Source organism: Bos javanicus, chromosome 18 (assembly GCF_032452875.1).
Source record: "Bos javanicus breed banteng chromosome 18, ARS-OSU_banteng_1.0, whole genome shotgun sequence".
Lineage (NCBI taxonomy): Eukaryota > Metazoa > Chordata > Mammalia > Artiodactyla > Bovidae > Bos > Bos javanicus.
Window position 1 is genome coordinate 54046443 of NC_083885.1, and position 17287 is coordinate 54063729.

The window sequence follows — 17287 nt, forward strand, 5'->3', positions numbered from 1 at the left end:
GGTTTTTAGAGTCCAGCCTCCGAGAAAGATGGTAATATTCAGTAGCCAGGCACACATTTGGAGCACTCAGTCAGCCCAGTCAACTTGTTCATTTCAGACAAAGGACTCTGGTTATTATCTAGAAACATCTATTTCCCCACACTGCCCCCTAAGAACAGCGTGATGGTTTGTTTCTAGCTTCAGTGTCTGCTTGAATAGAGGACAAAAAAGGCATGGAGACGCTGAAATAGCAACTGGAACTTTGAGAAATTGTTTTGAACTGGTGTCACTCGGTTCTCAGTTTATTTTAAGCCCAAAGAACTGCTGTAGTTTGTTTTTGGTGACAAAAATAGGCTATCTTTAACTATCTGCTTTAGCTTAGCACACCTGTTCTTTAAAAAAAAAATGACAATAGGCAACCTCAATCTATTTTTCAAAGAACAGAAGATTGCTCTGACTTTCACTGAGCCAACTTGTTCTCCTCTACTGCCTGGTGATACTGATACATCATTGTAGAAATTCAGGTTATTTCAGCTCGAGTCAGGGAATCACCTCTACTTCCATAGAGAAAGGCCTTCTAAATACTTTTTATCCAGTATTTGAGAGGAGGCTAGCAGTTAAAAACTGAGCCCCACAACTCTGAGAAGTCTAGATTGAGTGAGTGGTGAAGTGGGCAGGAATGTTTATGAACATTTCCGGAAACTAGTGGGCCCTCCTCTCTGCTTAGCCTCCTGTTGCATTGGCTGTTCAGCAGGGATTGACCCAGATTCATGCCCATGTGGCGCAAAAAGCTATGGTCTATAAGTTTGTCTGGGGCCTTTGAGGGGATGGCGTGCCTTTCTTTCCTTCCCCTTCTTGCAAGAGGGAGGGCTGGGGCTGCTGGGAGACTTCATGCTGCTCTGTGGTTCATCCCTAAGTGAAGGTGCTCCAAGTTTGAAGGAGACAAGGCTAAGCATTTGGGCTTTCATAATAGGGTTTGCCAGTAAGAACAATTCCATCCTTGGGTTTTCTGTTAAACTTGGGCTTAGATTTTTTTTCAGAGCCAGAAGCGGGAGCAGCAGAGCCAAAAATACATTTGGGGCATGAACGAATAACTTAATTGAAAAAATCCTTTGGAAGCTGTGTTGGAAATATGCAAGAATCATCACCAGTCAGAAAGCTGTAATGTTGGATGTGGAATGCAAGAGAACACTTGGGAAAACCTGGAGTAATGTAATTTACAGCATCTCTAGGTTTTCCTAAGATTTCGCCCACTTCACAGTCAGTTCAGGGTGGGCCATTGTACAGCTTGGCAAACCATATGGGTGATCCTCTCGGGCTTTGCTTATTGTATCACTTTCACTCTCAAGGGGGAGAATTGCTCCATTCAGAGGACACTGTCCCCGTTCCAAACTATGTTCTGTATATGACATTCCTCCTCAAAAATAAAAAACACAGGCTGGATTCTGTTTTTTATTTACTTTCGTAGGTAGGTTACCAAGAATTTAGAAGGCTGTGTTAGGTGTTACAACTCCAGTGACCATATTTTCTGACCTTAAAATCCGGATAAGTAATTTGACATGGATAAGGATATTTATTGGAGAAGAAAATGGCAGCCCACTCCAGTATTCTTGCCTGGAGAATCCCAGGGGTGGGGGAGCCTGTTGGGCTGCCGTCTCTGGGGTTGCACAGAGTCGGACACGATTGAAACGACTTAGCAGCAGCAGCAGCAAGGGTATTTATGGAGACCAGGAGAGAATATTTGAAGTTGACAGTTTCGGATCACTATATAGCTGTTCCTGCACCTCTGCTTGCTCTGGATACATATCTTCTGTGATACCAATTAGATTATAAATTCATCGAGGGTGAGAGAGGACTTTGGTCTTAGTGTTAGCTCTGCTGCTAGTGACGTTGGGTATAATTCATTTAGAAGGAAAGACAGGGGCTTCCCTGGTGGTGCAGTGGATAAGAATCTGCCTGCCAGTGCAGGAGACATGGGCTTGATCCCTCGTCTGGGAAGATTCCACGTGCTGCAGAGGAACTAAACCATGCACCGCAGCTGCTGAGCCTGAGCTCTAGAGCCCGTGCTCTGCAGCACAAGAGGCCGCTACAGTGAGAGGAGCTCGTGCACCGCAACGAAGGGCAACCCCTGCGCCCGCAGCCAGAGAGCCCCAGTGCAGCAGTGAAGGCCCAGCACAGCTGAAGAGAAATTAAATAAGTTTCTTTGAGAAAAGGAGAATCGCGTGGATTCCTGTGTACTAGGAACTTAGCCTGTTAGGAAGCCAGCCCTGTGTGCATATGGATGCCTGTTCCTTGTCCGGTGCCCGTAGGGTGACACAGGGAATTGATTCCCTCATGTGTTTCTTGAAAGGGAGTCTGTGATGCAGTACTGTCAGTATGAACAAGACTCTCTGAACCTCAGTTCCTCACATCCTAGGAAGAGCAGCACGATGTCAGAAGAAGAAAAATACTCTGCCCACGGAGAGGGTCCTCATCTCAACTAAACTGAAAAGCTATGAAGAAACACTGGCCTTGCACTTCATTGGACATGGTTTTTATTCAAGTGTCAGCTGCGCACGTGGCTCTAGAACCCAGCATCTTACAGACGGATAGAAGGCTCCTCTCTTGGCTTTTCCTTGCTGTGTGGCGGGCATTCTAATCTTCTTGCCCTGTGAACTTGGAGGAGCTGTGGGCTGGGCTTAGTGTCCCATAAGCAGGAGTTTCCCCTTTATGCACTTGTTTCGGAAAGGCCAGAAGCCGGGGGCAGATTCCAACCACTGTTTCTCCCCAGTGCGACACTGGCAGAAACTATTGGTTTATTTCTTTCTTTGCTACTTGGTTAGTATCAGGCCTAAGAATCAGGCATTAAGGAAACTTAAGGAAAAAAGTTTTTTCCTTAAAAAAAAAAACTTCACAGGTTTTTTTAAGGAAACTGTGAAATGAAGAACAATGGACTGTGTTATTTATTCAAAAAGTGCTTGTCCATAGGACAAAGTGAAGAGGTTTTGAGCTGACCCAGTCCCTTGTTTATGTCTGTGGCGTTTCATCATGGAGCTAGGTCACAAAGGAGACAGGACAGGAGGCTTTGACGTTCACAGGTCACTGGCCTCTGAACCCTGGCTGTCTCAGTGCTGCTGCTCTTTGAGCCTCTGATTTCACATCTGTAGAAAGGGGCTAATAACCCTTACCTTGAAGGGTGGTTGTGAGCTTTCACATAAGTGCAGAGCACCTAATACAGAGTGTCTAACACACGTCCACTCCTGATAAATTCCTCTTATTTTTCCATTTTGCACCCAGTCAGACTCTAAACTTAGACACGCAGATGTGTAGCTTATTCTCAGGGCTTGGTTTCCTCTAGCTGGCTGCTTTTTTCAGTCCAGCCCACTAATGAACAAGCCCAGAGGAAGATAGCTGTTGGGATGGCGTTATTTTCTTCTCTCCAAGGACCTGCTGCTGAGAGCACTCTGCCGACGCCCTAATGAGTGACACATGTCTGACCTGGGACTGAGACATCTGGCAGGCCACTCACTCAGAAGAATGGCATTTCCATCTCGACATGTGCCCAGTAACCCTTCAGATGCCTGCGGTGTTGCCTGCCATAGCAACGGTCCTGCCCGACTCTTGGCCTGGACCGCAGTCTTGATTTCCTTCCTCAGAAGGTTTGGAATTAGTTGCGCAAGAATCCCTGCCTGGTTTTGTGACACTCTAGAGAGCCTTCAGTTATTTCAAGGGACTATTTTGGCGTTCTGTAAAGCAGAGTTTGTTTAAGTCTTAGAATGAGAGTGAACATCCGGGTCATTCAACAAGGGGAGCTGACACTGTGGCCAGAGCTCAAGCTCCATTTGTAAGCTGAGCACTGAGCTTGATTAGATCTCATTAGACTCTGAGGTGAGAGGGTATGAGCAGCGCTCTAGCCTTCCATCTGACGGCAGGGTCTCCTCGACAGTGAGTGTTGCCCGTTGGTTGCAGCCTCTGCTTTGAACATTGACAGAGCAGTCCTGTCCTTTTTAAACAGCTGGGGCGGGGGGGGGGTTGTTTGTTTTTTAAATTCTTCTGGCCAAAATTGCCTCTTTGTCTTTGTCTCATCTCTCCCAACATGACTGTACAAGATAATCTGCTCTCTTTCCATGAAATAGTCCTGGTAGCTGTTGGAATAGCTGTCATCATGCCCCATTCTTTCTTTGAGCAGCTTAAACATCCCTGGTATATTTTATGTGAGACTTTATTACCTTTAGAAGTTCAGATTGTCAGTGTACCCTCAGTCATTTATTTAATCATCTGTTTGTTCTCCATATCCCAAGAACTTTCCGGGGAAGGTAATGAACCATAGTGGTTAAGAGGGCAGGTTTTGTAGTCAGAACTGACTGGGGCAAATAACTGAATTGTTCTGGGATTCAGCGTCTTCATCTGTGAAATGGAGTTTTAAACACCCATACCCACAGATCTATTGTGAATCTGGAATGAAATATACATATAAAGAATTTAAGCCAGAATTTGGTACTTAGAAGTGTTCAGGTGATGGAAGTTAAATTTTCTAGCTAACTTAAACTGTTAGAACACACTTCATCAGCTTGAGCATTGAGAGGGTGGAGGAAGTGTGACATTAACATTTACTGTCTGTTTACTAGAACTGTGGTCAGAGGCGTTACAGTGATTAGAAATAGCTTCCTGGCAGCTCTCTTAGAGTTTTTTTTTTTCCATTCCATAACAACAGTTTATTTGGAAGCCTCAAGGTTTTACTGAAGAACAATGGTATTGTTACGGTAGTTTTGACTGGCAGGTTCTGCCTGATTGGGGTTGGCCGAAAGAACGCCACTTAAATCCAGGTGGTCTTCCTTGTGTGTCAGATTCTGCAGCTTATAGTTTAAATGCTGCGGCCTTAAGAGAGAGCCTCAGTTGACTCCTTGTTGTCCGGTTGCTGCTGTGTGTAATGATGGAAAACGCTCAGTCCTTCTCTTTGAGTAACAGCTCACACTCTTGGGCGACTGTGTCCTCTGGGCACCGAGCCACTTCCAGTGCATCATATCACGTCACCCTCAGGACCACCTTGTGAGGAGGTACTGTCCCCCGGGTGCTAAGCAACTTGACCACATAGAACCTGTCACTTGGCATTCAAACCCAAATTCTGTTAGATTTGGAAGCTTAAATCCTTTATATTATGTTGTACTTCATGTAAGTAGAAGATGCTGGAGAGAGGCTAGGTTGGTTAAATTATTTCACGTGAAGATAAATTGTAAGTCACTTTCTTTTCCATACTTCTTTGATAAAAAGTGTGAAGTCAGGGCCTGTTTGCCTCAGGCAGTCTCTACGGGGAGATAGCAGCAGCCACTTAATAACAGGCCAAAATTTCAGGTAGCTTTAGAAAACTGAGCATTGGTCTAGAGCATTTTTTTTTCCCTCATGTGATCTTCAAAATAAAAGGTTTGAATAATTTTGGAGCAAAATATCTCAGTAATGTTTGTGAGCACGGACTTTGCAGACAGAGCCTCCTGAGTTTGAACCCTCGCACTGTCGGTTCCGCGCTGTGTCTGTGAGACATTTTCCTTGGTGAGATGGAGTGCCGTAAGGTTGAAGAGCAACGGTATCCGGAACTTCCTTGGTACATAGTAAGCTCTCCAGTAGCTGTCGCTGCTTCTGCTACTCCTCCTACATGAGGGAGGTGACTTCTAGGAAGGAACGAAGAGTTACCTTATTTGTCATGTCTCATTAGTTGGTTTTACCCTCTCCCAGTGCAGAAGCCATTGGGAGGTAACCCCAGACGGATGCATCAGAGCGGGTTCTTCCTGGGAACTTGCAGTAGAATGTGTGCGCTCTTGTCTGGAAGGAGGAAATTACTAGTTTTCAATTCCACTTTTTAATCTTTTAAAAAGATTTTAGCCATCTTTTGAGTGTATAGTATCTATTATCTGTGTGGAATGTTTGGAATATTTCCTGTTTACTCCATTGCACGCCTGATAAAGGATGTTGGCCAGTCCTTTCATTGTTATTAAATAAACACGGCCTGCTTCTTATAAACACCTTTGTTCTGATAATGCAGTTTCGCACTCAAGGTGTGACTACCTGGCAGCTTGCCAGCGTCTTGTGTGATACTTGGAGGAATGAGATGAGTAGGTGAGTCTCTTTATCCCGCTTGAAGTCTTTCTTCTAACCGTTTCCGTACCACTGTGAGTTCCCCTCTGGAACTTACTGATGTTTGGGTTGTGTGTTGAGGCTCACTTTGTTTTTGTGTGTTTTTTCTCTCTTCCCTGGACAGAAACCAAAGCCCAAACCCCGGCCATCGATCACAAAGGCAACCTGGGAGAGTACCTATTTTGGGGTGCCCTTGACAACCGTGGTGACTCCGGAGAAGCCGATTCCTGTGTTTATCGAGCGATGTATCGAGTACATTGAAGCCACAGGTAAGTGTCGCCTCAGAGAAGCTACAGTTTTCACTGTCTGCAGGCTGCTTTCTAGAGGGTAAGCCATCTGGAGATTCTGGAATCATGTCTCGTTTCCGTGAGACGCTTTCTGAGAAGGTGCTGAGTAATCCCGACAGCTGTCGGACTTATGGCTCCTGCGTCTTGGTGTAGCTGTGAGGCCTTTGGGTGCATGGGAGGAGAGCGGCCGTGGCGTCAGGACCACTGTTGAAGCTGGTTAGAATATCCTCTCGGTGCCCCCAGCCCCCTGTCATGGCGTGCGGCCTGTCTGTCCCTCTAGGTCTCTCAGCAGGGAAAGGGGCTCATTTATCAGTGACCTTGACGCTGTTCTGGACACAAATAGTAACACATTTTGGTTGAACAAAAGGAATGTGTAGTTGGCCATCAGTCAGGTGCCTGAAATTCATATATTGATAGAGTTTTTTTCCTGCAGTAAAAAAATGAATCCTTATATACCATCTTATCAAGCAGCTGCATTTCCAATTCCTTTGACACCTTGGTGTTATCACAAATGCTGACTGTCTTAAGATTTTCTGTGTTGCTCTTGAAGTGATAAAATTTTACCTGTGTTAAAAAACATTTATTTTGTTCATTTAGAGCTCCTCTAACATAACGTGTCTCCTTGGCGTTTCTCCCTTCCTCCCCCCACACGCTTTTTTTTCCTTTTTGGCCATGTCGCATGACTTATGAGATCTTAGTTCCCTGACCAGGGATTGAACTCGGTCCCCAGCAGTGAAAGCACAGAGCCCTAACCATTGGACCTCCAGGCAGCTCCCATCCTTGGCATTTCTTTTGTAACCCCTGGAGCTTCCTTGTTTCCCTTGATTTTCTCCTGGATACTGTGAAAGCTGATGAGCTTTTGAGGAGAAGTATAGTGGGTACATGGTTATGTGGATTCTTGAGCTTTAGGAGTTGAGCTCAAGAATATTATAGGCTTATACTAATTTGAAACCAAGGTAGGGATTATAATCTCCCTATGTGTTCTTTCTAATTTCGATATTACCTGTAATGATATTAAGTATTGTGTGGTATGGACAGCCTACTGATAATTTCAGTAGCATATTAAGCTGAACGATGGTGTTAATATTTACTCAGGTTGTGCCAAATCAGGGGAATTGGATTTCAAATTAAGTGCTCTGTAGACTTTGAGTTGTTACCAGGGTTTCCTTAGTCACCCCAGGATTGACCTTGCATAATTATGACAGATCTGCAGTTTCGTTCTTCTGTACCCAGAGCCTTTTGTCAGGGTCTCTCTTCTTGACCTTGGTTTTACATCAGCTTCTTCCTGCACCTCTGCCTTGGGCAGGAGGAAGTGTGCAGGAAGCAGGTTTGGGTAATTCAAGCCTTTCCTTGTTGACCCAACGCTTGAGAGAGATAGTTTGTATCATTTAGAGGGGTTGTTCCCTGACTTTATTTTGAAGTAATTTCAGATTTATAAGAAAGTTACCAAAATTTAAGCTGTAAGAAGTTTAAAAGTTACAATTCCAGGTTCCTTAAATGTTAACATTTTACCACACTGCCTGTATCATAGGTCCCTGCCCTGCATGACTGTGTATCTTTTTCCTAAAATGGTTGAAAGCTACAGACATGATACACCTTTACACTAAACACTTCAGTGGGTGTTTCCTAAAAGCATTCTCTTTATGTACTGCAGTTATCAAAATTATGACATTAATACCCAGTACTAACCTATCTAACCTATAAATGTTTCATTTCATTAGTTGCCACATTAACATCCTTTAATAGCAAAAGATAAAACCTTTTTTGGTCCAAAAGCTAATCTCAGACCACATAGTACATTTAATTATGGAGTCTCTTTAGTCTCCTTTAATCTAGAACAGTTCAGTTGATCTGTTTTTCATGGTCTTACTGCTACTACTAAGTCACTTCAGTCGTGTCCGACTGTGTGCGACCCCATAGACGGCAGCCCACCAGCCTCCCCCGTCCCTGGGATTCTCCAGGCAAGAACACTGGAGTGGGTTGCCATTTCCTTCTCCAATGCATGAAAGTGAAAAGTGAAAGTGAAGTCGCTCAGTCCTGTCCGACCCTCAGCGACCCCATGGACTGCAGCCCACCAGGCTTCTCCATCCATGGGATTTTCCAGGCAAGAGTACTGGAGTGGGGTGCCATTGCCTTCTCTGTTTCATGGTGTTGATGATTTTTTTTTTTTTGATGATTTTAAAAAACACAGATTGGTCATTTGGAGGAGCTTCCTCAACTTGGATTTTTTTTTTTTTTGGATGTTTCCTTATGATTAGGTTCATGCTTACCCTTTTGGAAGAAACATCAGGGAAGCGAGGCTGTGTCCTTCTTGGGGCCTCGTACCAAGTGGCCTGTGCTGTCAGTGTGTCCCGTCACTGGAGATCTTCTCTTTGATCCCTTGGTTAAGGTGGTGCTGTCTGCTGAGCTTCTCCACTGTAACGCTACTCTTTCTCCCGTTACCTGAATAAGTACTTTGTAGGGAGATGCTTTGAGACTGTGTTTTCTCCTCTTGTTTTCACCTTTCTTGGTGGCTCAGATGGTAAAGAATCCACCTGTCATTGCAGGAAACCCGGGTTCAGTCCCTGAGTCGGGAAGATCCCCTGGAGGAGGCCATGGCAACGCACTCCAATATTCTCGCTTGGAGAATCCCGTGGACAGAGGAGCCTGGGGTCCTCTGCAGTCCGTGGGGTCGCAAAGAGTCAGACACGACTGAGCGACTAACACATGCACATAGTTTTAGCATCCATTGATGCTTCTTCCCTGAGACAACGATCGCTCTAATTCCTTCTTCACTTATTGGTTAGGATTCTCCTGTCAGCTTCCCTTTTCAGTGGAGCCTCTTAGGACTGGGCTCCTTGACTGGCTCGCCTGTGGTAGCAACAAATGCTTGAAGTCGTCCGCTAGGGTAGCACCCCCTAGCTCAGCACCTCAGTGGGCTTGATCTGTCATTCCCATCTTGCTTCTCCCGACTCTTAGACTGGGCTTAGCTTTTCTTCCATCCACCGCTTCTCAGTACTCTTTCTTACCCGAGAGTCCTTTCAGGTGTGACCTCTTCGGCCCTGTCCCCAGGTCACCAGCAGCCCCCACTGAGCCTCTGCTTCTCTTAAAGCTCCATTAGATGCCCCATTGCTCACTCTGACACCCTAGAGCTTGGAACTTCAGCGTCCTCTCGGACTCATTGCATCAGTTCCCAAGTATGTCGCTCCCCTTCCGTCACCTCTTGGCTCTGTCTCCTCCACTTCATTTCTCCTGCCCCACCATCACCCTCCTCGGTCCATCCCAATTCTGTGACAGTCCCTCTCCTGTAAACCTCTTCTTGCTTCCTCATTGCCTCCCAGATGCTGACTCCTCCCTCCTGCACACAGTCCTGCCGTGGTTGTCTGCCTGCCTTCTTCCCTCAGTCCTTTCCTCTTTCCCTCCCTCCCTCCCCCTTCTTTGTTTTATACCACTGCAGGCATTGATTTTAAAATTGTTTCACAAGAATACACAGTGTATTAGAAGGGTATGGCCAGAGCAGAATTTCTTTGCATTTCTCTGCCCTGCATATGTCCTTTGTGTGGTTTGAAATGTGTCCCACATTCCTCCTTGCCTCTGGAACTTGTCCTCATTCCTCAAGACTCTTCCACCCCCAGTAGCCCTTGGAGTGTAACCTCCCTGGTAGCTTTTCTCAGCATGTTTCAGTCCTGAGAACAGGATTCTCTGTTCCTCCGGACTCCGAGAGCCCGGCACACAATGTCCATTAGTTGTTGATGGAGTGATTGGTTTTTGGCCTAGAATACCGTAATTCCATTGTTTTCTTCTTTCTTACCTTCTCCCCTTAAATTCTAGTCACATGCTTCCCTTCATTAGCATTAATTTCTATTTTTATAGAATTTCAAGAAAAAATTTAGATGTGGTATCTGTGAGCTTAATGTGTGTTAGAAGCAGATGTCTTTTGAGTACTCAGTTTCCTAAAAGAACTTGTTTTTGACTCTCTAAAATTTAAGCGTGTTTGTTGTAAAAATTCAACAGAAGGCAGAAACTGTGAAAAAGAATTTGAAGATTCATTGATTTTCCATTTAATGAAAACCACTGCAGGTGTTTTGTTGTATTGCCTTATAGTCTTGTTTCTCTGCATGGGTGTGTGTGCTTAGTCGCTCAGGCGTCTCTGACCCTTTGTGACCCGTGGACTGTAGCTCTCCAGACTCCTCTGTCCATGGCGATTCTCCAGATAAGAATGTTGGAGTGGGTTGCCATGCCCCTGTCCAGGAGATCGTCTCAACCCAGGGATCAAACCCAAGTCTCCCACATCGCAAGCAGATTCTTTACCGTCTCAGCTACCAGAGAAGCCCAAGAATACTGGAGTGGGTAGCCTATCCCTTCTCCAGGAGATCTTCCCGACCCAGGAATCGAACCAGGGTCTCCCGCATTGCAGGCATATTCTTTACCAGCTGAGCTAGCAGGGAATCACGTGGCGTGTGTATAGGTGTTTGATTTTACATAATTCAGGTTATGTGGTATTATAGTTCCCAAAAACTGTGTAGCGTAACTCAGATGACGCTGAAGAGCCCTGAGTTTACCAGCCTACCTACTCCTGTTTTCCTGCAGAAAAAAGGACTCAGTAACTAAGAGTTATATCAGAGGACCATTTTTTGAGATGCATTGTTTTTTAAACCAGACATTGTTTTGTGAGCATGTTCCCCTGTCATTAAACACCCTGTGAAAATACGACTTTTAATTGCTGTACAGTGTTCCATTAAATGGCTGTATCACTGATAATTCAGCCATTCCTCTGTTGTCCGGCCCCTGTAGCATTTTCCCCTGATGTACTTAAAACAGATTGGCTAGGAGAGGCATTTGGGAAGAGCGATACATCGCTTCAGATCTGCAGTTAGATAGAGTTTAGATCTCCGCTCTGCCGCCCACTCATCTGTAACCTGAAGGCGATGGCGGGACCGGCCCCCTGGCTGCCGGGGCTCAGGGGGTCTTGTGCATCGGGCAGCGAGTGTGGCGCCGGCCCACGGAGTGCTCGGTGCAGGCTGCTCGCCATGCTCAGCTTCACCTGGAGTGTTTGGTCTTCCTGTTGCTGGTCAGCTGTACCGAGTTATGACTTCTCTTTTCTCCCTAACTGTTACATTTGAACATGGTAAAACCCATGGAAAGAATAGTAATCTCCCAGTATTCACCAGTGGGTACCATTTTGCCACTTTTTTCCCTTTCTCCCCACAATTGTATGTTGTTAAGCCATTTGAAAGTGAGCTGCAGACACCATGTCACTTGGCTCCCAGAAAATCTCAGGATATATCCCTAAGCTTAAGAACTTTTTCCCCCATAACTGGAATAATATTATCAATTTTAAGAATTGTTCAGTCAGTCGTGTCTGACTGTGACCCCATGGACTGCAGCACCCTAGGCTTCCCTGTCCGTCACCAACTCCCAGAGCTTGCTCAAACTCATGTCCATCAAGTCGGTGATGCCATCCAACCATCTCGTCCTCTGTTGTCCCCTTCTCTTCCTGCCTTCAGTCTTTCCCAGCATCGGTCTTTTCCAATGAATGAGCTCTTTGCATCAGGTGGCCAAAGTATTGGAGCTTCAGCTTCATCATTAGTCCTTCCAATGAGTATTCAGGATTGATTTTCTTTAGGATCGACTGGTTTGATCTCCTTGCAATCCAGGGGACTCAAGACTCTTCTCCGATACCACAGTTCAAAAGCATCACTTCTTTGGCGCTAGGACTTCTCTAAGAATATTAGCATTAATTCAGGAGCATTTCTTACACTGTCTGTGTTGACTCAGATGTACTCAGTTGACTTAAAACTGCCTCTTAGAGCTGAAATTTTTGTGCTAGAATCCTATCAGTATTCACAGTGCATTTATCGATTGCCTCCTTAGTCCCTTCTAGTTGAGAACAGTTCTCACTGCCTTCCTTTTTTAATGCTGAGTCTTTCTGAAGAGTCTAGACAGTTGCCATGTGGACTGCCCCCTTCTGTGGTGTGCTGTCTGTGGTTCTCCGGCGTCCTCGGCCCCCTTCTGACACCACGGGCCACCGCCTCATCGTCACGTGGCTCCTGCGTGAGCCGAGGGCCAGACCACAGACAGGGTGGCGGGCAGCAGCACTGCCCCCTCCCTCCCTGGACAGAGCGCAGCTGTAAAGTGGGCGCAGGGACTCGCTTACATTTTGGTGAATGAATAAATTATGGATCAGGTTTTTCCCCCAGCTTGGACTGATTTATACTGAACTTATACTTTTTCTTTTAACTTTTTGTTTTATATTAGAGTATAGCTAATTACCTATGTTGTGATAGTTTCAGCCAGACAGCAAAGGGACTCAGCCATACATAACACACGTATCCATTCTCCCACAAACTCCCCTCCCATCCAGGCTGCCATATAACATCGAGCAGAGTTCCCTGTGCTGTACAGTAGGTCCTTGTTGGTTATCCATTTTAAATACAGCACTGTGTAAATGTCCATCCCAAACTCCCTAACTATCCTTCCCCCATCCTTCCCCTGGCAGCCATGTCTGTAAGTCTTGAACTTGCACTTCCTTAGGGGAGGTCTGTGCTGCCACCTGACCACGCCCCACCCCGCCTTACTCATGGTAGATATTACTACCATACGACCCCATTTCCACATGGGATACCAGGCAGTCACTTGCAGCCGATTCAGATGATATTCCAGATGAAGCTTGTTTGTCAGGCTGGCCCGTGCAGTTCAGAGTCAGACGTCATTGTGTCCCGTTTCTGTGTCCATCTCCTGTGTCTCGACACTGTGCTCATCCAGGCAAATAAAATACTGCATCGTGATTTTCAGGGGCAGTGCCTGGGAGCTGGTGTTCCACCAGCCACAGGGAGGCCTTCCGTACCCCAGAGTCTCTGTTGCTACTCAATTGCCGCGTCACAGCCAGCGTCACAGTGGGAACCCAGGCAGAGCCTTGCACTGGAGGAACTGGTGTGACCGTTATGAGTTGGGACCACTTCACCTTAACAGTATTTTTTTGGGTCTTCCCTGGCGGTTCAATGGTTAAGATTCTACACTTCCAAGGCAGGGGGCTTGGGTTCATTCCCTGGTCAGGGAACTAAGATCCTGCAAGCTGTGTAGCACAGCCAGAATTAAAAAAAAAAAAAGTATTATGAGAGCAATACACTTGCTCACTATAAAAAAATTATTATAAACATAGATACTGTGTAGGTATGTAACAGAAAGTCCCTTATAATCCCAGCTCTCCAGAAGTAATCTGCATTAATAGTTGGATTATATTTTCTGCTAATACTGTCCCCCAAATGTTTAAAAGCATGAGGTCACATTGCTGTTCCACAGCTTGTTTTTTGGTTTAACACTGTGTTTCTTGTGCATCATCTTTTAAGATTTCATCTGCAAGCTGACTGTGTTTTAACCTTTGACCGGAGAAAGGGTGGCAAGAGTTGGGCCCACGCGGGTCCCTGGGAATATGGGGGGAGGAGCTTTGCAGCCAGTTTCATCTTCCTGGGACTGCTGGGCCTCGATCCCGCACTGTGTGAGAAAATTGGCTGCTCTTGCTAGATGCGAACCAGGAAGAAAGGGCTGCTGCCTTCTCGCCTCCAGGTGCGCTGCCCCTGCGTTCCCAGGGTTCTGTTGGAGCGCCTCCTCCGTATCCTTAGGTCAGCTCGTAATGTGGGTGGAGATTGGTCCTGGTTTGCACCTGTTTTTTTCCCTGAGCTTTCTGACCAGTTCATTTATCTTTGTTCCATATTTTCTAAAATTGGAACGTGTTCAAGAAAGGGCCAGGGGGTAGAAGAGTGTTCAGATGACCTGCAGGTGCCTTTAGCCCAGCCCAGCCCAGGGCCAGCCCCTGTCCGTGCTTGTGGGATGTTAGGCTCTGTCTCCCGGCTCTGGTCGCATCGAGGGCTGGGAAAGGTGCCTTCTCCTGCAGCCTTTCTGGGGTCCGCCTGGCAGTGGGCAGAGGTGCTGGCTGCGGGTCGGACTGACTTTATGTTTCTGGCTTTTTTTTTTTTTTTTTTGTAGGGAACTTTTTCTTCCAGTTTTCACCCATGTGAGAAATTGGTCGGGGCTATGGGGTCCCCGCTTCCCTTCCATAGCAGTGTGACTTCTCGGTGCAGGGGCGCGTCAGCCCAGCTGACCTCAGGTCTCTGTGCCGGGCAGGGAGTGGGAATATTCACTTCTGGACAGTTTATCTCCCTGGAGTTGGGGTGAGAACTCACTTGGAGAGCCTGCTCACCATCCTGAGACTAGTTTCTGCGGATAAGAATGCTGTCTTTATATCTCACGGTGGTCACAAAACTGAGGTTTTAAATCCCGAGTCTCTGGGCCAGTTTTGAGTCAAGGCTCCCTTCCCCAAGTTGGGAGAAACAGCCCCGTCGCACAGCACAGATGCTCCCCAAGGGAGCTTCCAGGGGTCACCCCTCCCCGTCCCGGAAGGGCTAGTGCACTGCAGACTGAGAGCCGCGTGCCTGCTCATCCGTGCTCTGCGGCACAGACTCCCCAGGCCCTCAGCCTCATGTGTCGGCCGTTTCACTAAAAATAGCATTCTCTAGGAAAGAGTTCTTTGAATAATGTGTAAGATCACATTTTCTTGCCCTGTCTGTGACTTTTAATCTTTTTCTTTTGGCAGTGGGAGAAGGGGCAGGGTGACAGTGGCAAAAGTTTCTTGGCATCCAGCGGTCCTTTTCTTCATCGCTTTCTTACTGAGAGGTGAGCACTCCAGCACCTGTAGCAAGTTCCACAGGCAGCTGAGAAGAATCGTTCTGAGGGAGAAGCGGTTTCATTTGGACAGAAGGCCCCTCCCTCTTTTGCATCTTTAATTATAATGTATTCAGACTGAACCATGTAAATAATTGGTAGGCCCTGGTATGGTTAATGCATCTTAATTTCTCTTGATCTGTATGGAGTGGGAAACTCCATATAGTCAAGGAAGCCTGCAGCTGTGTAAAATAATAATGCCAAAGATGGTCTGCCATCGTGTTAACTCTCCCCGTCTTCTGTTCCTGACACATTTATTCATTGAGTGCTTGCTGTGATCCAGGTGCTGTACTGGGCACTTGGCATCCGTGATCTCATCTCACTCGAGATTGTTTTCTTGCTGTAAGAACCCAGATGAGGGAAGGTGACTCTTGGGAAGTACAGTCAGGGGCCAGCACGGTCTTTTATCATTGCAGAGAGGACCTCAGGATCAATAAAGTGCAGGGTTAGCTTGGCTGGAGAGAAGGCGGCAGCATTTATATTCTCTTCCCCTGCTCTCTGGGAGGAGTCCTACCCCAAATCTGGTAAGAGCACCGGGACACTGCCTTTCAAGGCAGCACCTGCCTGGGCACAACATTGCCCCTGAAATTCACATTTATTTTTAAAAGCTCTTTGTGGGAAGTTCTGGCATTGAGCCACACTACCCTGCGTTGGGGTTTCAGTTCCTGCACGTAGCAGGCTGTGTAATGCAAAAGGGTTTTTTCCTGTCTGACTTCCAGGGGCACTCCTTGATAGTCAAGCTTGACATTTCTGATGGAGTGGAAAAATCCAGATACAGTCCCAAGTGGTTGTAGAAAGACAGAAATGTCCTGATAATTCATTAATAGGTTTAAAAATGTTTAGCTTACCATCTTGTGGTGGTGGTGGTGGTGGTGGTGGAGGATGGCAGATTCCCTTCAGTCAGCAGATATTTATTGGATTAATCCATTACTATATTAATTAATGCTAGGCACTGTGTTGAACTAAAGTTGCCGTCATGATATCCAGGGGTGGAGGAGATAGGCATAATTACACGACTGAATAATTAATTCAGGCAAGGAACATGATTGGGTTTTAAAGTCACTGGAGACTAACACACTGACAGGACCAAGTGACGACAGGGAGCAGCTAGAACCCTCACCGCTGCCATTCAGGTGGATGAACAAACCGGTTCATCCACCCCCTGGAATACTACTCGGAGGCCAAAAGGGATGAATTACTGCCACACCCGGCTACACTGTCAGGCCTCAGGATCATTATATGCTGAGAGGGATGGAAGCCAGACCAAAGATGACAGATTATAGTTCCATTTCTATACGGCTCTGGAAAATGCACGCTAATCTATAGTGACAGGGGGCGGATCCGGGTTGCCTGGGAGCTGGGGGTGACAAGAACAACTGATTGCCAAGGGCCATGGGAAACCTTCTGGGGGTGACGGAACCGTTGCATATCTGGATTGTGGTGCTGATTTTACTCACGTATGTGAATTTCAGAATTAGCAAACTGTATGCTTTGGGCTGCATCGGGTCCTGGTTGTGGCGCTTCATTGCAGCACGCGGGCTCTCTAGCTGTGGTGTGGGTCTAGTTGCCCTACCACACGTGGAATCTTAGTTCCCCAACCAGGGATCAAACCCGTGTCCCCTGCATCAGAAGGCAGATTCTTAGCCACTGTACCACCAGGGAAGTCCCTTAAGCTGTACACTTTTAATGTATACAGTTTATTATATATAAATTATGCCTCAATGGTTAATCACTGAGAAAAAGTACAGAGGGAACTTGATGTTTGCATGGTCTCAAAATACCACCCAATGCATTACTAATTGTGAAGGGAAAATGTACCTTTATAATGGAGAGATGTGGGGGGTTACCACTTAATCAAAAGGTGGTCAGGGCTGGCACCCGCAGTAGCAGTTCATCCTAACATCGTACGCCTCCTTGCCAGAAACACTTGGTCTGAATCTTAACATGAGGAAATAATCAGACAAAATCTGAGTGTGATACATTTTACAAGACAGTTGGCCTGGACTCAATAAAAAGGTTAGTGTCATGAAAAAGAAAAATGGGGGCATAGTGCAGTTTCTGTGTTTATAACGTGAACCCCTTTCCCATTCAGGTAGCCAAGTGTTAAGTCCGTGAGCTTTTGAGTCACCTCTGGTGTCCTGACTTTCCCAAGCAGTAGCTGACCTTAAGCTGTCTAAGCCTCATTCCAGTTCCTTCAAATTGGGAGTAAAAAT

The 17287-nt window shown here is 46.3% G+C and overlaps 1 protein-coding gene across 1 annotated transcript in view; it reads left to right on the plus strand.

The window, feature by feature from the left end:
* ARHGAP35 (Rho GTPase activating protein 35) overlaps window positions 1–17287 on the plus strand; it is a 115109-nt gene that overhangs the window by 49598 nt on the left and 48224 nt on the right. The window contains exon 3 of the mRNA XM_061388764.1: window positions 6212–6356. Within this exon, the coding sequence (XP_061244748.1) occupies window positions 6212–6356 (145 nt within the window). The remainder of the gene's footprint in view (window positions 1–6211; window positions 6357–17287) is intronic.